The sequence below is a fragment of the Tachysurus fulvidraco genome, chromosome 1, assembly GCF_022655615.1.
Source record: "Tachysurus fulvidraco isolate hzauxx_2018 chromosome 1, HZAU_PFXX_2.0, whole genome shotgun sequence".
NCBI classification, from domain to species: Eukaryota; Metazoa; Chordata; class Actinopteri; order Siluriformes; family Bagridae; genus Tachysurus; species Tachysurus fulvidraco.
In genome coordinates this window covers 18,033,400-18,058,296 of record NC_062518.1, presented here as the reverse complement: position 1 = coordinate 18,058,296, position 24,897 = coordinate 18,033,400, and the positions used below count along the sequence as shown (strand labels likewise).

Here is a 24,897-nt window from a genome sequence, read left to right as displayed (position 1 = left end):
AACAGTGTCGCAGCTATCACTGCAATCACTAACACACACACACACACGTTACGCTAATTAAAAAAAAAGTAGAACAAATTGACATGATTTATCATAATTCATCTCCATCTGCATTTAAATAGATATATAGATAGATAAATAAACAAACAAACAAATAAATAAACAAATAAATAAATAGCATGGTAGTATTTAACAATAAGGAGGTAGACACAGTAAGACAGAAGTAGTGAGGTAGTGAACAGGGGACAGGGGGCAGAAGAAGGTGGTGACTAACTGTGTACTGTAAATGAAACATGACCCTCTCCAGCTGTGCAGTAACTGTTACCTACCCAACACCAGCCCCATGGCAAAGGTTTTAAAATGGACTGGGTCATAAATCCACACATACACCTGCTCAGAGAGAGGGGGGGGAGAGAGAGAGAGAGAGAGAGATAAGAGTTAGACTGTATGCCCAGTGTATGTGAGTGAGAGTGTGTGTGTGACAGTGTGTGAGTGAGTGAGTGTGTGTGTGTGTGTGTGTGAGACTGTGAGACAGTGTGTGGATGTGTGAGTGACAGTGTGTGTGTGTGTGTGTGTGTGTGTGTGTGTGTGTGAGAGAGAGACTGTGTGTGAGTGTGTGTGTGAGAATGTGAATGTGTGAGACAGTGTGTGTGACTGTGAGACAGTGTGTGTATGTGTGAGTGACAGTGTGTGTGTGCGTGTGTGTGACAGTGTGTGTGTGACAGTGTGAATGTGTGTGTGTGACAGTGTGAATGTGTGTGTGTGTGTGTGTGTGAGACTGTGTGTGTGTGTGAGAGACAGTGTGTGTGTGAGAGACAGTGTGTGTGTGTGTGTGCGAGAGACTGTGTGTGTGTGCGAGAGACTGTGTGTGTGTGCGAGAGACTGTGTGTGTGTGTGCGAGAGACTGTGTGTGTGTGTGCGAGAGACTGTGTGTGTGTGCGAGAGACTGTGTGTGTGTGTGCGAGAGACTGTGTGTGTGTGTGTGCGAGAGACTGTGTGTGTGTGTGTGTGTGCGAGAGACTGTGTGTGTGTGAGAGAGACTGTGTGTGTGTGTGTGTGCGAGAGACTGTGTGTGTGTGTGTGTGCGAGAGACTGTGTGTGTGTGTGTGCGAGAGACTGTGTGTGTGTGTGCGAGAGACTGTGTGTGTGTGTGCGAGAGACTGTGTGTGTGTGCGAGAGACTGTGTGTGTGTGTGTGTGCGAGAGACTGTGTGTGTGTGCGAGAGACTGTGTGTGTGTGCGAGAGACTGTGTGTGTGTGCGAGAGACTGTGTGTGTGTGCGAGAGACAGTGTGTGTGTGCGAGAGACTGTGTGTGTGTGTGTGCGAGAGACTGTGTGTGTGTGCGCGAGAGACTGTGTGTGTGTGCGCGAGAGACTGTGTGTGTGTGCGCGAGAGACTGTGTGTGTGTGCGTGTGTGTGTGTGCGAGAGACTGTGTGTGTGTGCGAGAGACTGTGTGTGTGTGCGAGAGACTGTGTGTGTGTGTGTGTGTGTGCGAGAGACTGTGTGTGTGTGTGTGCGAGAGACTGTGTGTGTGTGTGTGCGAGAGACTGTGTGTGTGTGTGTGCGAGAGACTGTGTGTGTGTGTGCGAGAGACTGTGTGTGTGTGTGCGAGAGACTGTGTGTGTGTGTGCGAGAGACTGTGTGTGTGTGTGCGAGAGACTGTGTGTGTGTGTGTGCGAGAGACTGTGTGTGTGTGCGAGAGAGACTGTGTGTGTGCGAGAGACTGTGTGTGTGTGCGAGAGAGACTGTGTGTGTGTGTGTGCGAGAGACTGTGTGTGTGAGACAGTGTGTGCGTGTGCACGTGTGTGTGTGTATGTGTGAGACAGTGTGTTTGTGCGAGAGACTGTGTGTGTGTGTGAGACAGTGTGTGTGCGCGAGAGACAGCGCGTGTGTGTGTGCACGCATTTTAAAAGAGAACCTCATTTCCATCTAGAAACAGCTGATCCTCATGAGGCTCCAGTTTAAACTTCTTCTTAATCTCTTTTTTCTTCTTCGGGGATCCTGGACTTTCATCCTACACACACACACACACACACACACACACACACACAATAAGAACACCATCAGATAGTAAATCCCCCACACTTCAGGACGAACTTCTCTTACGCTCTTCTCTTTCTTGGTGTCTGTGGCCTCGGTGTCTTTCTTCTTCTCCTTCTCTTTTTCCTTCTCCTTCTTGCTCTTCTTCTCCTCCTCTTTGCCTCCATCACCCTTCACCTTCTCCTTCTTTGGATCTTTCTCTGGTTTCTTCTTCATCACCTTCAGAGCCCGGTGGAAGAACTGCTTCTTCAGGAGCCTGTGAGAGATCAGTCCCACAAAAAGATAAAGAGCGATCCTCGTCATCTAACGAACGTGTGTGAACCTGTTTAAGGAGCGCATCACAACAGATCTCAGTATCATGGAGCAGATCCAATCTGTCACCCCTGTGGAACAATCCGATCTAAGTCACCCCTGGGGAACAATCCGATCTAAGTCACCCCTGTGGAACAATCCGATCTAAGTCACCCCTGTGGAACAATCCGATCTAAGTCACCCCTGGGGAACAATCCGATCTAAGTCACCCCTGGGGAACAATCCGATCTAAGTCACCCCTGGGGAACAATCCGATCTAAGTCACCCCTGTGGAACAATCCGATCTAAGTCACCCCTGTGGAACAATCCGATCTAAGTCACCCCTGTGGAACAATCCGATCTAAGTCACCCCTGTGGAACAATCCGATCTAAGTCACCCCTGTGGAACAATCCGATCTAAGTCACCCCTGTGGAACAATCCGATCTAAGTCACCCCTGTGGAACAATCCGATCTAAGTCACCCCTGTGGAACAATCCGATCTAAGTCACCCCTGTGGAACAATCCGATCTAAGTCACCCCTGTGGAACAATCCGATCTAAGTCACCCCTGTGGAACAATCCGATCTAAGTCACCCCTGTGGAACAATCCGATCTAAGTCACCCCTGTGGAACAATCCGATCTAAGTCACCCCTGTGGAACAATCCGATCTAAGTCACCCCTGTGGAACAATCCGATCTAAGTCACCCCTGTGGAACAATCCGATCTAAGTCACCCCTGTGGAACAATCCGATCTAAGTCACCCCTGTGGAACAATCCGATCTAAGTCACCCCTGTGGAACAATCCGATCTAAGTCACCCCTGTGGAACAATCCGATCTAAGTCACCCCTGTGGAACAATCCGATCTAAGTCACCCCTGTGGAACAATCCGATCTAAGTCACCCCTGTGGAACAATCCGATCTAAGTCACCCCTGGGGAACAATCCGATCTAAGTCACCCCTGTGGAACAATCCGATCTAAGTCACCCCTGGGGAACAATCCGATCTAAGTCACCCCTGTGGAACAATCCGATCTAAGTCACCCCTGTGGAACAATCCGATCTAAGTCACCCCTGTGGAACAATCCGATCTAAGTCACCCCTGTGGAACAATCCGATCTAAGTCACCCCTGTGGAACAATCCGATCCAAGTCACCCCTGTGGAACAATCCGATCTAAGTCACCCCTGTGGAACAATCCGATCTAAGTCACCCCTGTGGAACAATCCGATCTAAGTCACCCCTGGGGAACAATCCGATCTAAGTCACCCCTGGGGAACAATCCGATCTAAGTCACCCCTGTGGAACAATCCGATCTAAGTCACCCCTGTGGAACAATCCGATCTAAGTCACCCCTGTGGAACAATCCGATCTAAGTCACCCCTGTGGAACAATCCGATCTAAGTCACCCCTGTGGAACAATCCGATCTAAGTCACCCCTGTGGAACAATCCGATCTAAGTCACCCCTGTGGAACAAGACGAGCAAAGTCACCCCTGTGGAACAATCCGATCTAAGTCACCCCTGTGGAACAATCCGATCTAAGTCACCCCTGTGGAACAATCCGATCTAAGTCACCCCTGTGGAACAATCCGATCTAAGTCACCCCTGTGGAACAATCCGATCTAAGTCACCCCTGTGGAACAATCCGATCTAAGTCACCCCTGTGGAACAATCCGATCTAAGTCACCCCTGTGGAACAATCCGATCTAAGTCACCCCTGGGGAACAATCCGATCTAAGTCACCCCTGTGGAACAATCCGATCTAAGTCACCCCTGGGGAACAATCCGATCTAAGTCACCCCTGTGGAACAATCCGATCTAAGTCACCCCTGTGGAACAATCCGATCTAAGTCACCCCTGTGGAACAATCCGATCTAAGTCACCCCTGTGGAACAATCCGATCTAAGTCACCCCTGTGGAACAATCCGATCCTAAGTCACCCCTGTGGAACAATCCGATCTAAGTCACCCCTGTGGAACAATCCGATCTAAGTCACCCCTGGGGAACAATCCGATCTAAGTCACCCCTGTGGAACAATCCGATCTAAGTCACCCCTGTGGAACAATCCGATCTAAGTCACCCCTGTGGAACAATCCGATCTAAGTCACCCCTGTGGAACAATCCGATCTAAGTCACCCCTGTGGAACAATCCGATCTAAGTCACCCCTGTGGAACAATCCGATCTAAGTCACCCCTGTGGAACAATCCGATCTAAGTCACCCCTGTGGAACAATCCGATCTAAGTCACCCCTGGGGAACAATCCGATCTAAGTCACCCCTGTGGAACAATCCGATCTAAGTCACCCCTGTGGAACAATCCGATCTAAGTCACCCCTGTGGAACAATCCGATCTAAGTCACCCCTGTGGAACAATCCGATCTAAGTCACCCCTGTGGAACAATCCGATCCAAGTCACCCCTGTGGAACAATCCGATCTAAGTCACCCCTGTGGAACAATCCGATCTAAGTCACCCCTGTGGAACAATCCGATCTAAGTCACACAATGGGAACAATCCGATCTAAGTCACCCCTGGGGAACAATCCGATCTAAGTCACCCCTGTGGAACAATCCGATCTAAGTCACCCCTGTGGAACAATCCGATCTAAGTCACCCCTGTGGAACAATCCGATCTAAGTCACCCCTGTGGAACAATCCGATCTAAGTCACCCCTGTGGAACAATCCGATCTAAGTCACCCCTGTGGAACAATCCGATCTAAGTCACCCCTGTGGAACAATCCGATCTAAGTCACCCCTCCGTAACAATTCGTTCTAATTCACACCCTTGGAAGATTACGATCTAAGTCACCCCTGTGGAACAATCCGATCTAAGTCACCCCTGTGGAACAATCCGATCTAAGTCACCCTGTGGAACAATCCGATCTAAGTCACCCCTGTGGAACAATCCGATCTAAGTCACCCCTGGGGAACAATCCGATCTAAGTCACCCCTGTGGAACAATCCGATCTAAGTCACCCCTGGGGAACAATCCGATCTAAGTCACCCCTGTGGAACAATCCGATCTAAGTCACCCCTGTGGAACAATCCGATCTAAGTCACCCCTGTGGAACAATCCGATCTAAGTCACCCCTGTGGAACAATCCGATCTAAGTCACCCCTTTGGAACAATCCGATCCAGTCACCACTGTGGAACAATCCGATCTAAGTCACCCCTGTGGAACAATCCGATCTAAGTCACCCCTGTGGAACAATCCGATCTAAGTCACCCCTGTGGAACAATCCGATCTAAGTCACCCCTGGGGAACAATCCGATCTAAGTCACCCCTGTGGAACAATCCGATCTAAGTCACCCCTGGGGAACAATCCGATCTAAGTCACCCCTGTGGAACAATCCGATCTAAGTCACCCCTGTGGAACAATCCGATCTAAGTCACCCCTGTGGAACAATCCGATCTAAGTCACCCCTGTGGAACAATCCGATCTAAGTCACCCCTGTGGAACAATCCGATCCAAGTCACCCCTGTGGAACAATCCGATCTAAGTCACCCCTGTGGAACAATCCGATCTAAGTCACCCCTGGGGAACAATCCGATCTAAGTCACCCCTGTGGAACAATCCGATCTAAGTCACCCCTGTGGAACAATCCGATCTAAGTCACCCCTGTGGAACAATCCGATCTAAGTCACCCCTGTGGAACAATCCGATCTAAGTCACCCCTGTGGAACAATCTGATCTAAGTCACCCCTGTGGAACAATCCGATCTAAGTCACCTGTTGCAGTAATCCACCACAGACTCTCTGGTGCTGAATAAAGCTTCTTCAGGTTTCTTCGATTTGGCCCATTTAGAGTCGAGCAGACAATCCACTGCTTTAGAGGCTGAGGAGGACACACACACACACACAGGTACAGCAACAGCATCACAGAGTGGTTTTAACACAAGGAGAAGCAGAAACAACACTGACCTGTGAAGTAGTCTACTCTGTGGCCCATCATGTTAGTGGACTTGGTAGGGCAGTTAAAGCGGAGGTATTTGGCCACTGCCTTCTCCTCCTTGGTCGGTTCGCTCACCTCCTGAAACCAAAGACCATTTAAAACACCAAAATATCAGCTGTGACCACTGTGGAGGAACGTTAAAGCTCCATGAAGCAGCACACTGAACAGTGGAACTGGTTCACACGATAGCCAGTAGAGTCAAACTGCTAAATCACACGACCACTAACACACACACACTGCTCACTGTCACACAAATAAAACACACACTCATTCACAGCTGGAATAACTGTGTGTGTGGGGACACAACCAAAAACAACTGTTTCCATCATACCTGTGGTTACTGTAGCACATGACACGCCCCCAGAGGGCGGGGCTAAAACACTACAGAGCATTTGATTAGACAAACACAAGAAAGTCCAAAGTACTATAAAACTCTCCAAAACAAGCTCTGAGATCTAAACAGGTGAAATGTGACACGTAAAAAAAAGCACACACACACATACACAATTTGTCCTCTTGTCAGGAAAGGTTTTATCAACACTGAGCTGCTACAAATACACTAACATGTATGTGTGTATATATGTATTTTTATGTGTGTATGTGTGTGTGTGTGTATGTATGTGTGTGTGTGTGTGTATGTATGTGTGTGTGTGTGTGTGCGCAAGTGTGTGTATAAGTGTGTGTATATAAGTGTGTGTGCAAGTGTGTGTGTGTGTGTGTAAGTGTGTGTGTAAGTGTGTGTGTAAGTGTGTGTGTGTGTGTGTATGTGTGTATGTATATAAGTGTGTGTGTGCATGTATGTGTGTGTGTGTGTGTGTCCCGAGGCCGTTATCCCCACCTGCCAACACGACACTGTCTCCACACTCGTCACAGCTTCCTCGCTCGCTCTCTCTCTCTCTCTCTCTCTCTCTCTCTCTCTCACACACACACACACACACACACACACACACACACACACACACACACACACACACACACACACCTGCTGATAAACAGTAATAGAACCCAAACCTGGTCACTTTCACACACAAACTCGTCTCCAAAATGGCCAACTTTCCCTCAGTTAGCACAGTAGCTAACCCCCCCTGCGCGCCCTGAGTGCACACAGCTAGCGGTGTTCGCTCCCTGCGGACCGGGGCAGCGGACTGAAGGTATAAACGGCGCTTTATTAAACACACTAATGTGAAACTTCACCTGGATTCGCTTCTTGTGTCTCCTGCGTTCCGCCATGATGCTAAATCTCCCCCCCCTCCAGCGACGTGCTCACGTGACCAGGCGATAACACCGCGTCAGTCATCTCTTCCTCGTTCATGTAAAGCGCGCTCTCTACCGCCCCCACAGCACCGCACTGTGTAACTCAGTACACATCTCTGAGGCCCTCTAATGGCTGATTTCGGTACTGGCTCTTTAACCACGCCCACGTGCTTCAGAGCAACAAAGTTTTTTAGTTTGTTTTGACAAATTCAACCAGGAAATGTGGAAATATTAATGAAATGATAAATTAAATGATAGAGTGATAAGGAATAAAGACTAAAGAGAAGCAACGGAACTTGTATGTAGTTATGTATAAATATTTATTTAACATTCATTGTCAATATTAGCATGTTGAAATCGTTTACCGTGTGATGGTCAATATGTTTAATAAAATTCTCCCTCATGAGGAAAAAGTATTCTATTTTAGGTGTGGCATTAGGGTAAATACAGGAGTAAAACTGCCACAATAAACCAACAAACCTGTACTATACTAAATGCTAAAGTACTCATTGCTTTTCTGGAGCTGTCAGAGCACCTTCCAGTGGACCAGATCCACAACTCTCGTGTGTGTGTCTGTGTGTGTGTCTGTGTGTATGCATGTGTGTATGTGTGTGTATGTACGTATGTCTGTGTGTGTGTATGTATGCGTGTGTGTGTGTGTGTGTGTGTGTGTGTGTGTGTGTGTATATGTGTGTGTGTATGTATGAGTGTCTGTGTGTGTGTTGTGGTGCGCAGCATCATATACCCTTATTGTATGCAGCCCTAATGCCTGACCGCAGAGAGCAACTCCAACAGACCATCAGCCACACCATCAGTCCCTCACACACACACACACACACACACACACACACACACACACACACACACACACACACACACACACACACACACACACTCTATTTATACTCTAACATTTATATTAGACATATTAATAATAAAAATAATGATGATTTTAATGTTCTTCACCCTTAATAACTACATTATTACTGTATGTGTGTGTGTTCATGTGTGTGTAAGTGTGTATGCATGTGTGTGTGTAAGTGTGTGTTTGTAACTGTGTATATGTGTGTGTTTGTGTGTGTACTGTAAGTGTATATGTGTGTACGTATAAGTCTGTATGTGTATGTAAAAGTGTGTGTGTGTGTGTGTATGTGTGTGTATGTGTGTTTATAAGTGTATGTGTCAGATTTAATAAATTATTATCTATTTTATTAGATAAATAAAATATTATTAAAATATTATTTTACTTATAAAAGCTTTGAGTGTTTGTTTGTGTGTTTGTTTGTGTGTTTGTGTTTGTTTGTGTGTTTGTTTTAGTGTTTGTTTGTGTGTTTGTTTGTGTGTTTGTTTGAGTGTCTGTTTCTGTGTTTGTTTGTGTGTTTGTTTGAGTGTTTGTTTGTGTTTTTGTGTGTTTGTTTATGTGTTTCTTTGTGTGTTTGTTTGAGTTTTTGTTTGTGTGTTTGTTTGAGTGTTTGTTTGAGTGTGTGTTTGTTTGTGTGTTTGTTTGAGTGTTTGTTTGTGTGTTTGTTTGTGTTTTTGTGTGTTTGTTTGTGTGTTTGTTTGTGTGTTTGTTTGAGTTTTTGTTTGTGTGTTTGTTTGAGTGTTTGTTTGAGTGTGTGTTTGTTTGTGTGTTTATTTGAGTGTTTGTTTGTGTGTTTGTTTGTGTGTTTGTTTGAGTGTTTGTTTGAGTGTTTGTTTGAGACTGTGTAATGATACAGTAATTTTATCATATTTAAAATTCAAACTTTAATTTTTGGGGTGTATTTGATCTGAAAGCAGCTGAAGGTGAGAGCAACAGCATGTTGTGTTGATCAGTAATGAGAGGATTAAAGTGACTCAGTGATGAATTGTTCTCACCTCGCTGCTCTGGTGTGAGGCTGCTGAACAGATCTCGGACACTCCAATGTTCGTCTGAACAAACAACAGTCTAAACAAATATAATTCTAAACGATAACGTCAGGTTTTGTTCAGCTGAAGCACAGAGCACTAGCTAGCGTTACCATGAAGGAGAGAGGATTTGTTTGTTCAGTGTGTGTGAAATTATTAAAGGTAATGCTGCTCATTCCTGGTGCTCTGCTTTCCTGCTAGCTAACAGCCTCTGGCCGTGTGGACTTCCTGAAGTCATTAAAGTGTCATGAACATGCTTGCCCTTCATCATCTGCCCCTGACACCAATCACACCCCTGACACTATTGCACAGGTAAAGTGTCCAGTCAGGTTAATGCCTGGTGTCTCTCTTTAAACACGCCACTCTGAGCTGTGTGTGTGATGTCACACTGAATCACATCAACACACCTGGCATCACTGCTTCTTCTTTAGATGAACACAAACTGCCTTATACATGCTGTCCATCAGCCCAACATGTAGCTAGAAGTTCTGAGCTCTGATTGGGTATTGACTTTTACGGTATCGTTTCCATAGTAACGGCTCATTCACAGGGATGCGGTGAGTGATATTCGCTAACTGTCTAGAGTTATAGTGTTTAGCTAGAGCATGCTAGTGTTTGTTCTCCACACACCTGCCTATCCCCTGACCTGTAATTGGGACATGTCCCAGGTGGCATCTCAGAGCGACAGGTGAAGGGTCACTTCCTCACTCATTAGAGTCAGAATGAATATTTTATAATCTGACGTCAGGGCGAGTATAAAGAGTCACAGCGCTGCAGACTGAACCGCAGTTTCACCACACACACCTTCATCACCATGACCAGCGCCTGCTTCATCCTTATCAGTGCCACCTTCTGTCTGTCTGCTGTTCTCTCCTGTTGTGACGAGTCGCTCGAGCAGCGTTCTGTACACACACACATCATCAAAACCCAACAGGAGAAATACCTGGTGAGAACACACACATGTACACACACTTGAACACACACTGGCACACACACACACTCACACATAGACACTCATGCATACACACACTCATGTACATATGCATCATCAAACTCAACAGGAAAAAGGTGGTGAGAACAAACACACACACACACACACACACACACACACACACACACACACACACACACACACACACACACACACACACACACACACACACTGTTATTATATTACTGGATCAATTTGAATCAATATTTTTCATTAAACAAATATAAACTTAAAGACCTGAGGATTTCTGTAATTGTGTGTGTGTGTGTGTGTGTGTGTGTGTGTGTGTGTGTGTGTGTGTGTGTGTGTGTTATAGATCGAGGCTCTGCAGGCAGTTCTTGAGAAATTAAAGAACAAACAGCTTCCAAACACCACCAAGAAGTTCAGCCAGCTTCCCTCTGTAAGAGAACGCTGCACTAAGTCTGGCTTCTGATTGGCTGAGAGCAGCATGGTGTGCTCTGATTGGCTGAGAGCATTACAGTGCTTGTGGATGGTGTGATACGTGTGCAGGTCCTGCGTTCTGCATGTTCCCTCGTTCCCTTGTACACTGTGTTTTTGTGCTTTTGCTCCCCACATCATCTCTAGTGCCCTTGTATTCTCTAGTGTCTTTAGTGTGCTTGTGATGTTCTTCTTTCTATTCTCCCTCATTCTCTTGGTCCCTAATGGAATGATCTGAGTTGTATTGGGTTCTTCGTTAGGGTACAGAGCTCGGAGTGAACTACAACATGGTACTCTGTCACTTCCTCACTTTTTTACTTCCTGTTTCCTGCAGTGTGATGCGGGTGAGCAGTGTGCAGCACGTAAGGGGGCGAGGGTGGGCAAATTGTGCGGCTGCCCCCCCGGGACCACCTGCGACTTCTTTATCATGAAGTGCCTCTGAGAAAAAAGCCCTAACCATCAAGTGTACTTCTGTTCTGTTTTCCTCAATGTGAAGTGTTCCCTTAAAGAAATATATTCCATTAACAAGCGAAGTGTACACTCCTGTAGTGTTTGTTTTACAGTGTACACTCCTGTAGTGTTTGTTTTACAGTGTACACTCATGTAGTGTTTTACAGTGTACACTCCTCTTCTCTTTATAGTGTAAACTCAGTAATCAACAATAAACAAAAGCTGCTGTTTACTAAAACTGTCTCACTGTGTGTCTGTGTTTAAGAGAGAGACAGTGAGAGAGAGACACACACACAGAGAGAGAGAGACAGAGAGAGAGAGAGAGAGAGAGAGAGAGACAGAGAGAGAGACACAGACACACACAGAGCGAGACACACACACACACACACACACACACACACACACACAGAGCGAGAGACACACACACACACACACACAGATTATTATTAATATTAGTCATACAGTTATGCAAAAGTTTAGGCACCCTTGACAATTTCCATGATTTTCATGTATAAATATTTTGGTGTTTTATCAGCAATTTCATTTTGATCTATCAAATAACTGAAGAACACTAAAGTAATATTTCAGTAATGACATGGGGTTTATTGGATTAACAGAAAATGTGCAATATGCATCAAAACCAAATTAGACAGGTGCATAAATTTGGGCACCCCTAACAGAAAAATCACAGCAATATTTAGTAGAGCCGATTTTAGCAGAAATAACAGCCTCTAGATGCTTCCTATAGACTGTAATGAGTATCTGGGTTCTGGATGAATGTATTTTGGACCGTTCCTCCTTACAAAACATCTCCAGATCAGTTAGGTTTGATGGTTGTCGAGCTGGACAGTCCGCTTCACATCACCCCACAGATGTTCAATGATATTCAGGTCTGGGGACTGGGACGGCCTTTCCAGAACATTGTACTTGTTCCTCTGCAGAAATGCCTGAGTAGATTTTGAGCAGTGATTTGGGTCGTTGTCTTGTTGAAATATCCAACTTCAACTTTGTGACTGATTCCTCAACATTATTCTCAAGAATCTGCTGATATTGAGTGGAATCCATGCGACCCTCAACTTTACCTAGATTCCCAGTACCGGCACTGGCCACACAGCCCCACAGCATGATGGAACCTCCACCAAATGTTACTGTGGGTAGCAAGTGTTTTCCTTGGAATGCTGTGTTATTTTGCCCCCATGCATAACGCCTCTTGTTATGACCAAATAACTCAAGCTTTGTTTCATCACTCCACAGCACCTTGTTCCAAAATGAAGCTGGCTCGTCCAATTGTGAGTTTGCAGACCTCAAGCAACTCAGTTTGTATCGTGTGAGCAGGAAAGGCTTCTTACGCATCACTCTCCCATTGAGCTTCACCTTGTGAACGATGCACAGTGACGCCATCTGCAGCAAATTGATGTTGTAGGTCTTTGGAGGTGGTCTGTGGGCTGTTCTTTTTTATTACAATATTTTATTTATACGTGTAAATATTTTATTTTACGTGACCTGCCACTGTGTCTGTGGTCTTCCATGTCCTCACTATGTTCCTCACAGTGGATGCTGAAAGCTTATATCGCTGCCATAACTTTTTGTAGCTTTCCCCTAAACCATAATGTTGAACAATCTTTGTTTTCAGGTCATTTGAGAGTTGTTTTGTGGCCTCCATGTTGCCACTCTTCAGAGGAGAGACAAAGAGAACAACCACTTGCAATTGGCCTTAAATACCTTCACTCATGATTAGATGAACCTGTCTATAAAGTTGAAGGCTTAATGAGCCACCAAACCAATTGTGTGTTCCAATTAATCAGTGTGAAGTAATTACAGGTATTCAAATCAACAAAATGGCAAGGGTGCCCAAATTTATGCACCTGTCAAATTTTGTTTTGATGCATATTGCACATTTTCTGTTAGACCAATAAACCTCATTTCACTACTGAAATATTATTTTAGTGTCCTTCAGTTATATGATAGATCAAAATTAAATTGTTGCTCCAAACACACAAATATTTATAAACGGAAATGGTCAAGGGTGCCTAAACTTTTGCATACGACTGTATCATTATTAATGACGCCCCCTTATGGCAGTGAGCTAACCTGAACTGTGTTAAAGACTGCTGTGTGTGTGTGTGTGTGTGTGTGTGTGTGTGTGTGTGTGTGTGTGTGTGTGTGTGTGTGTGTGTGTGTGTGTGTGTGTGTGTGCGCGCGCCTTCATCCTCAGCAGAACCTCCCATCATGGCGGAGGAGGAGCGCGTGTCGCATCCCGGCTTCATCCCCGCGCGCTTCTCTGCGCTCCTTATCATCAGCGCGGCTCCGGACTGCATCAGCAGGGACTTTATCGCCTCAGAGATCCACAGAGGTAAATAATCAGAAGGATAATCAGAAGGATATTGAACGGATTATCGGCCTCCTGGGATAGTGATGTATATTTTATGGCGCATGTGAGTGTGAGGATGCGATGACACCGGGAGGAGAGGAATAGAGCTACTCCACACACACACACACACACACACACACACACACACACACACACACACACACACACACACACACACACACACACACACACACACAAACACCTCTGCCTCTCTCATCACACATCACACCCTTATTACACGTGTGCACGCGCGTCTTAATGTAATGATGTAAAATGTGTGTGTGTGTGTGTGTGTGTGTGTGTGTGTGTGTGTCCGTGTCCGCGTCCGCATGAACACACACCCTCGGTCTCGTTAAATCCACACACATCAGCTGTTTGTGAAAAAATCGTGCAGCGATGAAAAACCAAAAACTTTATGACGTCATAACTGCCTCCGTAAGTATTGGCATCCCCGATTAAAGGGTAAACAGAACCGGTAGATAAGTGCAGCATCAGATCTAGATTTGAAGGAATATTTAGTCCTGAATAGCTCAGTGCTCATGTCCAAATGAAATGGGTAGCTTTCAAAATTATTGGCACCCCCTACCGTTAATATTACCTACCTTTACTTTAGAGAGAATAACAGGACGTCTGGACGGCGTCACACACCGATTTGGTTCCTCTAGCCATGTGTCTATTGATTAGTCCACGTGTCTGAGCTGATTTTTTTAAATTAAAACTTCTATCTCTGGCCACAGCATAACCTCCTGGCAGAGGTATTCAGGGTATATCGGCTAAGATCTCCTGATATTTTAAAGAACTTATGATGATGTAATGTCAGTGTGTCAAAACAGCCAAATTGTGAAGCTTCTCTGATCCTCTTCCTCATACTCACTTTTCATCTGTCAATAAACATGAAGATGAAGAAGATGATGATGACTGTTTTTTTCCCAAAAGGTTAAGTTTAAAACTTTCCTGAGAGTCTTTTTTATTAAAGTTAATAATTTACTTTATTTGTGTGTGTGTGTGTGTTTGCAGGGTTGAGGGTGTGGGATGTGGATCTGACAGCATGTAATCTGGATGAAGAACTCAGATTGTTTGTGAGTCGTCGCTCATCTCAGAGCTGCAGTGATGTTAAAGGTGAGCAGACACACACAGACACACACACAGAAACACACAGAAACAGACACACAGAAACACACACAGAAACACACACGGAGACACACACACACACACACACACACACACACACACACACACACACACACACACACACACACACACACTCACCTTTACTGTTGTACTGCAGGATTAATGTCATTCTTGTGTTTTGTTGTAGATTTCCAGTACACAATAAATAATAACAAATAAAATAATGTCAGTGAAAGTAGAAATAAAAAGCTTTACAGAATCCTACACAAACATATCAGTGTGTCACACACAAATATTATATACAGTAAAAGTAATATTTTATAATCATACACAAAGATTATATACAGTAAAATGTAAAAGTGTAAAAACTATCACCAAATAAACATGTGATTAAATAACTGTGTGTCAGACATGAGAGACACTCGTGGTCTATTTCTCCACAAAGGCTAGATTTTAAACAACAGAGCTGCTGTGTGTGTGTGTGTGTGTGTGTGTGTGTGTGTGTGTGTGTGTGTGTGTGTGTGTGTGTGTGTTGTTCAGGAATGTTTCACATTCACATAACAATAAGGCTGTTGTTGACTGAACAGCTCTGACTGTTAGATGTGTGTGTGTGGTGTGTGTGTGTGTGTGTTAGAGAGAGAGAGAGAGTGTGTTGGTTTTGTGTGTGTGTTATAATCAGTATTAGTTCAGGAAGGAAGTGCTAATGACCGATTGTTCAGAACACGAAACTCTCTACACCACGTTTACTTTATTATTTTTCCCCACAAACAGGAGAATTTGCTTTAAAAAAGAAAACCTTCCTGCCCCACATGCTTGCTTTTAGACCTTTTGACCCCATGAGGGTGGCTCTAGGTTTAACAGGAAGTGTGGGTATGAAACAGGAAATGGGCTGCTGCAGGAAAAAAGTGAAGAGAGTGTAAGTCTGAGAAGCAGGCTAAAACAATTCTAAACACTATACAAACATGAGTGTGTGTGTGTGTGGGTATGTGTTTGTGTGTGTGCGTGTGTGTGTGTGTGTGTGTGTCGGAGATGGGGTAGGGGTGGGGAGACAGGGTGGTGAGATGGGGTAATGAGTAGGGGTAGGGAGAAGGCAAAGGGGTGGGGAGATGGGGTGGGGAGATGGCATGGCTATAAAATGAGTGACAAACAGGTGACTTACCTCCACCACACATTACCTTACCTCGATTTTGTCAGCCTCAGGATAAAGTCATGGTTTAAACTGATCACCATCTTATTCTACATAATTCTACATAATTCAACACATCAACACACTCAGTCTGATCTACTGAGGAATCAGATGTAGTGGTTTTGTCTGTTTTGTCTAATCACATGAGATAAGTGTCTGCTTAAGAAATCCTGCTTGTCTGTCTCCTGACCTGTGTGTGTGTGTAGGTCAGCGGATATTGGAGTTCAGTACGAGTGTGTTCAGCTGCAGAGTTGTGTTCAATCCATCAGAGGAAACTCTTTACGCTCAGGTCTGTTCTGGTGACTGACATCTGACATGGTTGTGTGTCTGCTCAGGGTCGATACACAATAATTAAACATAATAATGTTACACAAGCTCTAGAAGCTCTCATACAGGACACAAGAATTCAAATCAAACGTCACTTCATATCTTTATTATTTATTTATTTATTCTTCTCTGAAGATTTTCTTTCTTTTGTCTTTGATTTTTTCAAACAAACAAAAACAAAACAATAGAAAGTCTGAAGCCGCAGCGTGTTTGATCTCTGATCTCTTCTGGGGCTTTCAGTCCATCAGTGTTTTTTTAAACCTGACCTCCAACACAGAGACTCATGAAGGAACTTTCCAGAATTTTGAGAACATACAATTTGCACAATTTCACGTTGCCGAAGTTCCAAGATTCTGTTTATATTTGCAGCGTAATTCTGTAAACTCCAGCTCTATTTTTATTAACAAAGATATTTTTTATGACCAAACAACCTGTTTCTTTTTGTCACTTCTCTTAACTATTGGCACACAAACCATTCGGCTGCATCTGCTCCATGTTACAGAAACTCAGGGATTAGCCATACAGATATGACCTTTGTAACGAGACCTTGGCGTGATCCATTTGTGGCTTTATTGAAGCAGGGTCAAGTGAACAGGCAGAGATCAATAACCAAAATATTACAGTCCACAACAATTAAACTCAGGGCAAAGACAGAGTTGAAGAGGAAATCTATACAAAAACCAGGTTAGCAAACAGCAGGACAAAAATATCCAAATACAGAGAATATGTGTGAGCACATGGTGACCCCAGAAATGCTCCATACACTAGCTAGGGCTCCCTCTGGTGGCTCAGAAGGAGTCTGGTGGTTTTCGGTGCTCTCACCGCTACGGCCCGATTCCAAGTCAGGGAACTTACATTTCATTTCATATATATATATATATATATATATATATATATATATATATATATATATATATATATATATATATATATATATATATATCAACCTATTTTTGCACATTTTTTTGCACATTCTCACATTTCAGTCATTTGCCGTTTTGCACAATACTTTACATTATCTCAGGGACCTGCTGCTATAACACTGTGTTTATTATAGTATTAATGCATGCAATATTGTTGAACATACAGTATGTTCGCTGGTCACCGCTGTTCCTGTTTATTGTCTTTTGTGTATTGTCTTGTAATGTTTTGTCTGCACTGTCTTTTGTCCTGCACTGTCTTTTGTCTGCACTGTCTTTTGTCCTGCATTCTCTTGTCTGTCTTGTCTGTCTTGTCCTGCACTGTGTACACCAGGTTACACAGATACACTTTATGTGGCTAAGACTAACTTACTAAGTCCTTATAGCTCTGTCTTTGTTCTATGTAGCTCCATGATCCTGGAGTCACATGTCACTGTGTACTGTAACAGCTATATATGGTGGAAATGACAATAAAAGCTTCTTGACTTGACTTGAGTGTAGTGTAGTGGCTGACGCCGTAACAGCCTTGCTCTGAATATCCACAGGTTTTGTTCAGCAAAAGCTTAGAAAAATCATTCTGAGTCCCAAGTAAAATGGACTCCATTTTTAAACCCCTGTATTTGGCGATATTTATGGTGACAAAGTTTAATTAATCAGAAAACAGGTGTTGTGAATTTTGGAAGCAGAGTCCACACACAAAAATCATTTTTAAATGCTAAATGATGAGTTTAAAATCATTATACACTATTTAGCAATTCACAAAATTTTTTTTTGCATTTACGTTTCCACATTTCTTTAGGTTCCAGTGAATAGTGACTGTACTATTGACTGTCCATAATTAGCATGCTAATTTATGCAGATAAACGACCTGATAACAGACACGTCCCTGCACAAGCTCCTGGTACTGGCCGGGCGCTCGCTGGAGGACAGCGGGGACCTCGTCTTACACACCGGACACTTCTCTTCAAATCACTTTGTTCAGATCTTTACAGATGAGGAGGTTCGTGGAAAACATTTCTAAGTTTCTTAAACTACGGCACAAAAAAATGAGTCGAGTCAAAAGATTCGGCACCTTCACTGACAGTGTTATTATTTTCACACACTACAGATTCAACAGCAGCTAAACACTGCCAGTGTGACAGGAAAAGCAAACCTGACCCTTAGTTGCCCGAAGACTGGAACTTGGAAGAACTCCATACTTGGGAAACACAATTTACAAGATGTAATAGATATTAAGGTGAACCCTTTAATGGTGCTGCCCAAAATGGATGGGCTCCAGGAGTTCACTGATCATCTCTGCCAGAACATTGAGCCATTAACTCCATTTGATCTCTTGGAACCCCCAGGTACAGTGGGGTTCCTCAAACTCTGTCGTCCCTGCTGCTACATATTTCCAGGTGGGAGAGGGGACTGTGCCTTTTTTGCTGTCAACGGATGCAACGTCCTGGTCAACGGTGGTTCGGATCCACGCTCTTGCTTCTGGAAGTTAGTCAGGCATCTGGACCGTGTGGATTCTGTTCTTCTCACTCATGCTGGGACTGATAATCTTCCAGGGATTAATAGTCTTTTTGCCAGGAAAGTCGCTGAGCTCGATGAAGATAATTCTGACTCAGAGAATAAAGAAAAGTGGCTGAAAAATTTGATCTCTCCAGAGTTGGGTGTTGTTTTCTTTAATGCACCAAAAAGGCTGAAAAAAATTCAAGGTGATACAAACGTGCTGCGGAGTAGCGATCAAGCAGGTCTTACGTTACGTCACTTGGAGAAACTGAAGATCTCAGCAGAACCACTACTTCGCAATTCAAGTGGTCCTATAGAACCAGTGATTCTGTTTCAGAAGATGGGAGTTGGATGTCTTGAGCTTTATGTTATTAACCCAGTTAAAGGCAGCAAAGAGTTTGAGGACTTCATGAATCGCTGGCCTGAAAACAGCAACAATCCTAAAGGTTCTGAAATTCCCCTTAGTTCTCTGGTGTCTATTTGCACTTTACTTGCATGGCATCCTGCCAGTCCTCATGAAAAGATCATACGAGTTCTTTTCCCTGGGTCAACACCACAAGCTAAGATACTGGAAGGTCTAGAAAAGCTGAAGCACCTGGAGTTTCTCAAACGTCCTGTAGTGTGCTCCAAAGATATTGAGCCGAAGTCAGAAAAGCATCCAAGAAGAGCTGAGAGCCAAGACAGTCTCAAGTCTCAGACCAAAGAAACCAGGACAAGCAGTGGCACAACAAAGGAGAAATCAGTTCATGGAAATCCAGAGCCAAAAGACAAGGTCAAGCTCAAGTCTATGAATGGAGAAGAAAAACCAAAGTCTGTTGAAAATGGTGTCAAGTCTAAACTGAACAAAACTATTGCAAGGAATGAATCTTTTAAAACCAACAAAAAAGATGACAGAAGTAGCATGCCTGTGACAAAGAAACAGGAACCCGGACAGAGGAAAACGTCAGGAAAATCGGATTCCCCAGTGAACAAACAGAAGGACAACGAAAAAACTGAAGACAAAAAAAGAAATTTGATGGGGAAAGAGACCAAGAAAATAACTCCAAGGTCTGCATCGCCTCCTGCAGACCCAAGTAAATCTGCAGGTCCAAAGAAAAAATCAGTTAAAGTAAACAAAGGGACAGAAGACAAAGTGAAAATTAATAAATCTAACAAGGAGCAGCAAAACCAGAAGCTCTCAGGTGATGTGGGTGCAGATCCAAAACCCTCAGGAATCACTTTACCTGAGGATATGACAACAGAGGTTCTGGAAATGGAGCATGAGCAGTTACATGAACTGTCTTCTAGTATCCCACTGAGGAAGGAATCGGGAGGTGAAGTCGATCCAAAAAACAGCTCTGCGAGTCAAGAGAAGTCTACAGATGACATACTGAATTCAGTCAAGTTCACTGAGGCCTCTGGAAATATCAAGAATCCAAAGACTGAGCACAGTGTAAATCTGGTCCTTACACCCACTGAGGTTAGTTGGGTCGACGGGAGTGTGAAGGACAATCCACCCCAAAGTGGCCATGACGATGTCTGCATTAGTCCAGATGAAAAGACTTTGGAGTTGAGTTCTCCAAGATCTGGTCCAAACAGTGCTGGTCATACGCCATACCACATATCTCCTGAGGAAACTTGGGCCTCCAGTGACCGCAGCAGCTTAGCAGCTAAGATGTGCTTGGGATCAGAGAGTCAGCAAGGAGCATCATGTAAGACTTCAGAGTCTGGATGTCCCAAAAGTACACAAGAGAGCAACTCCAGTTCTTCTAAAGAGAAACACTCCAGTTTCCTGTCTTTGAGCTCTTTCAAGGACATTATTCCTGATATATCACCCACAGTGACAACCACAACCCACTCAATGCCTGCTGAAGTTAGCTCACCACAGTCCACTGAGGTTGATGAGTCTTTATCAATGTCCTTTGAGCAGGTGCTTCCTACGGTGAGTGAATCCACAAACGAGGACGAGACGTCCTACTCTAATGGACACTATGGAGATCCTGACTTTAAAGTAGGCATGCCTTTATCTTTGAAGATGGCACATACCAAGAGGGTGATGAACGACGCCCCAGATGGACATCCCTCTGGACCACAGAGTCTGATGTTTGATTCTGCTCATGATGTAGACCTTTGTTTGGTTTCTCCCTGCGAATTTAAGCATTTTAAACCTCTAGAGAAAGATCAGCACACCCTTTCACCAGCACTTATGGCTACCAGCCCTCATGACTTCTCAGATGATAGTGATCGCTCCCAAGAAGTGGTGAAGCCCCTGCAACAGGTGTTTTTTGGCAACAAGGTCAATCACCCAGCCCAGGAAACTCCACTCACCTCTGCTAGCGACTATTTTCCCACTGCCTCAGATTCTGACCCCCCACCCGGTCTGGAGGAATTCCCTTCTATAACCGCAGATGGTGCGTTAGATTCTGATGAGGAGGCAGGTGTACAGTGCTCCTCTGAGAACTTGAACCTGAATAATTCACCACTTCAGGATCCTCTTCCTGTTCCTCTCAAAGACTTCCCTCCTCTTCCTGCCCAGCCCGGGGCCTGCATGCCTGATCCTGGAAAACTTGGAAAAACAGGTGCAAAGAACAGAAAGATGACTGCGGTTACTCAGAGGCTGAGTGCATCTAGCATTTCAGCACAAGCTAGTAAAACCAGAACAGGAAGTCAGAGTGGATCAGCTGGGAGTCTGAGGTCAAATTCTACTGTAGACCCTCCGGTATCACGTTCTTCCCATGTTGGTGCCAAACGATTATCCACCACAGGTAGGAAAAGTTTTATAAGCAAACCGTCACTTGAAAGCTTCTGGAAGACGTATGGCAGTCATTCTTACATTAGTTATCTTACTCATAATGTGCATTTGCCTCAGCAGATGTTATTCAGATTATAACATTTACTCCTTGCTACAAAAGTCATTATTTTTGCAGTCTTTCACTGTTTCCGGTAAAATCATTATAATCAAAGATTAGTTAGTTCTTATGCTAAGATCTTATGATCTTGTTTAACTGGTTTTCTCCCTAATCACCAGCAGGTATGAAGGGCATCACCTCAGTCTATTTAGACCTGGCATACCTTCCGTCTGGAAATGCAGCTTCCACAATTGATGTCGAATTCTTCTGCCGTTTGCGATCATCTTGTTACATTATAAGTGGAGATGATGATCTTAAAGAAGCCATGATGAGACCCATTTTGGATGCTTTACTGGATGGAAAGTCTGTTTGGCCTGAAGATGTGCCAGTAAGTTCACTATTTTTAAGCAACATTTAGGGTTGATTATCTTAAGCAATACGAATGACAGTCAGTGAGAGAGACAGCCAGAAATAAAGACATCCAATAAGAGCAAGCCAATAAGAGAGACAGCTAGTAAAAAAGACAACTAATTAGAGAGACAGTCAACACGAGAACCTATAAGAAAGTCAGTAAGCGAGCCAGCCAGGAGGATTAAGAATAATAGGCTAATCACTCATCTGCAACTCATTTTGAGTCATTTCCTTCTCCAGGTGACGTTAATCCCAACGTTTGAGTCGATGATGATGCACGAGTGGTACCATCAGACCCAGGAGAGGCAGCAGCAGCTGGGCATCACCGTTCTGGGGAGCAACAGCACAGTAGCTATGCAGGAGGAGACATTCCCTGCCTGTAAAGTGGAGTTCTGACACACAGTGGTAAAATACAGAAAGAATGGGCAGAGATTTAATTTAAAAACGTTTTTTAAAAAAACAACAGAAAATGGTGTAGTGTTTTTGAATCTATACACACACTAACACACACAGATTTAAGACAAATACTAACACACACACACCTCATTAATGGTGTGCTAATTAGCTAATTGGGTTCTAACAAACACTAATAAACATTATTACACTAACTACTATCCAGTCTTATTAGAATTTACTCTATGGGTTCTAGGTGGTTCTGGGTTTAGCCGACACCCTAGTGAGTACACTAAGTTTTGAGACGTTGTTTTATTGCACTACATAGTGATGCATTTTAGGGTTTGGGGTGAACTCTTACAACTTCGGGTGGTATAGTCATGAATGTTAACATTATTTCCTGACATGGAACCGGGAAGTAGGAAGCAGGAAACCGAAGATAACGAAAGATTTTTAGCATTTCATAATCACACACCACTGTGTGTTGAAGTTCCACATTTAATCAACATTTAAACTCTCACTGATGTAATAAACACTCACGATGTGTGTAGCAGTGTGTGCACGCTGTGTTTCCTGCATGTGGTTCTAGTTTGTTTATTTTAGATAAAAAAAATACAACAGTTGTGATAGAAAATGTTCCAGAACGCACGAGTATAAGCCAAAGTGTAGAAGTAGCTGTAGAGTGGACGGACACGCACGTGTGAGAATGCGTCTAAATCCTTAACGAAATAAGGACATCCTGATGAAGAATATTATTAATATGATTATAGAGTAAATAATACATCATGCAGATACAGAAAATAAAAAAAGCATATGTTAGTCAAGCTGCTTGTGTTTGTTTCCTGGGAAACTTCCTGATTAGGCTTTCTAACAAAAACCTGGCCCTTAATTCCAGAGTGAATCAACAATTAGTGACTTTATGGCAGTTTCTTTATAAAGTTCCCCATGGGAAAAGTCATTCCTCTGAACTGATTTCTGTTCTTCATCAAAAATCTTTCCTTTCCTTTTTTTTTATGTTATACTTGCTCATGTTTTTTTGTTGTCTTGTATTTTTGTCCTTTGTAGCTCATGCTGTCTGAACATTCTGCACAGTTCAGAGACATTTGCTGCTCTAATAAACTCTCAGACTTTCTTTAATATATTATTGGAAAAAACACACGAAAACATTCTGTCCGCTGTAGCTAACATTACTCTCATAATAATTACATCACATTTAGTTATTTTACATCTAAATTCACACGAGCTCTAGCCGATCAGACGAGACGAACACTTCTTTTAGGCTCTCTAAGCCAGCTAATGTAATTTAAGCATGAAACAGACAATCTTATTGTTCACCACTGTAACGAAATGCTCAGTACAGTGACCGTTGCATATTGTTTGCCTGGTTTCCATAACAACACCCTGCCCCTATGACCACACCCAGAGCAACATTAGAGACATGTCTGTCTGCGGTCCAGCTGAAGGACGTTATGGTGATCTCTCTAGTCAGACTATTTGTTAGCTAGCTAGAGCACGTTAGCCGCCGGCTAGTTATTTTAACTTACTTTAACTTAAATGTAGAATTTTTAACAGTAAAAATGGCCAAAATCCTGCTGGAATGACAGACAGACAGTGTAGCTAAATAACACGTAAAACAGGGATTAGTAATATTTAACGGTATGTTAGAGCCGGGCTCGTGAAGCACTTAGGAACGCTGACACGGTGAAAGAAATCAATGACGTATAATTCCAGTGTTTGTGATGTTGTTCTGCTGCTGTTGTGTGTTTAATGTGCTGTGACTTTCTCCTGCTGAATCACAGGATTTTATTCTGAAACCAACTCCACATGGGCACGAAACTAGTGTGTAATATAAACCAGAAGAGTGTATGATATGGATTTGTTATTAAAATACAAATATTAACTGGTTTTGTGTGTGATGTCACTTCCTTTTTCACACCTCATACGTCTGAGGTAATAAAGTCTGTCATCTAGAGGTTCGGTGGCTCGTTAAAAATACATTTACATTTATGACATTTAGCAGACACTCTTATCCAGAGTGACTTGCAACTGAGGGTTAAGGGCCTTGTTCAGGGCCCCAGCAGTGATAAACATGCAGTTCTCATTATTCTTTTCTTTCATTTTTATTATTGTTTGTATTCCTTTTTTTTACTTACTACTACAATCAGGTTTACTGGCCAAGAGTTTTTTTTACACACACGAGTAATTTGGTACCTTAAATACAGATAGTTAGACAGAAAAATGAAATAAACACCACAATATACAGATGAGACGGTTTAGTAAACGTGTCACACTGCAGATAACACTTCATTTTCATAAATGTGCCTGGCTTTTTATTTATAAGCAATAAAACAAATCAGCAAGAAATGAAATTCTACACAATTGGAGAAAAATGATTCGAATCACTGTAGTGTATCGTACTAAATGATTCACAACTTAAAAGAATCGGTTGAGTATAATTACAGGTGTCGTTTGCCCTGATTTTACCCTGACACCTTCAGAAGTGACGACAATTAAAAACAGACAACGGTT

General features: G+C 43.5%; 3 protein-coding genes across 6 annotated transcripts in view; 2 read left to right on the top strand and 1 right to left on the bottom strand.

The window, feature by feature from the left end:
• sec62 (SEC62 homolog, preprotein translocation factor) overlaps positions 1-7,633 on the bottom strand; it is an 8,519-nt gene extending 886 nt beyond the window's left edge. The window contains exons 1-7 of one of the 3 annotated variants that reach the window (XM_027153780.2): positions 7,479-7,633; positions 6,254-6,362; positions 6,062-6,167; positions 2,108-2,297; positions 1,920-2,015; positions 330-390; positions 1-28 (exon numbers count right to left, since the gene is read on the bottom strand). The exon at positions 1-28 is cut by the window's left edge and continues 92 nt beyond it. In XM_027153780.2, the coding sequence (XP_027009581.2) occupies positions 1-28; positions 330-390; positions 1,920-2,015; positions 2,108-2,297; positions 6,062-6,167; positions 6,254-6,362; positions 7,479-7,514 (626 nt within the window). In that variant the 5' untranslated portion in view covers positions 7,515-7,633. Of the gene's footprint in view, positions 29-329; positions 391-1,919; positions 2,016-2,107; positions 2,298-6,061; positions 6,168-6,253; positions 6,363-7,122; positions 7,240-7,295; positions 7,453-7,478 lie in introns of those variants that run through there. The other 2 variants (XM_047800456.1, XM_027153781.2) reach the window with 2 other exon arrangements.
• Positions 7,634-9,978: 2,345 nt separating this feature from the next.
• On the top strand, positions 9,979-11,476 carry LOC113647022 (cocaine- and amphetamine-regulated transcript protein-like). The gene is made up of 3 exons (XM_027153550.2): positions 9,979-10,371; positions 10,733-10,816; positions 11,189-11,476. The coding sequence occupies exons 1-3, from the start codon at positions 10,240-10,242 to the stop codon at positions 11,294-11,296; spliced, it is 324 nt and encodes a 107-aa protein (XP_027009351.1). The 5' UTR covers positions 9,979-10,239; the 3' UTR covers positions 11,297-11,476.
• A 2,006-nt stretch (positions 11,477-13,482) lies between these two features.
• On the top strand, positions 13,483-24,273 carry map1sb (microtubule-associated protein 1Sb). 2 transcript variants are annotated; one of them, XM_027153545.2, is made up of 7 exons: positions 13,483-13,657; positions 14,693-14,794; positions 16,199-16,281; positions 18,099-18,239; positions 18,348-21,480; positions 21,744-21,952; positions 22,216-24,273. In XM_027153545.2, exons 1-7 carry the CDS (start codon positions 13,534-13,536, stop codon positions 22,369-22,371), a joined length of 3,948 nt encoding a protein of 1,315 aa, XP_027009346.2. In that variant the 5' UTR covers positions 13,483-13,533; the 3' UTR covers positions 22,372-24,273. The 2 variants fall into 2 exon arrangements, with proteins under 2 accessions (XP_027009346.2, XP_027009347.2); XM_027153546.2 differs by having other exon boundaries at positions 13,484-13,657; positions 21,747-21,952.
• The last annotated feature ends 624 nt before the right edge of the window (positions 24,274-24,897 follow it).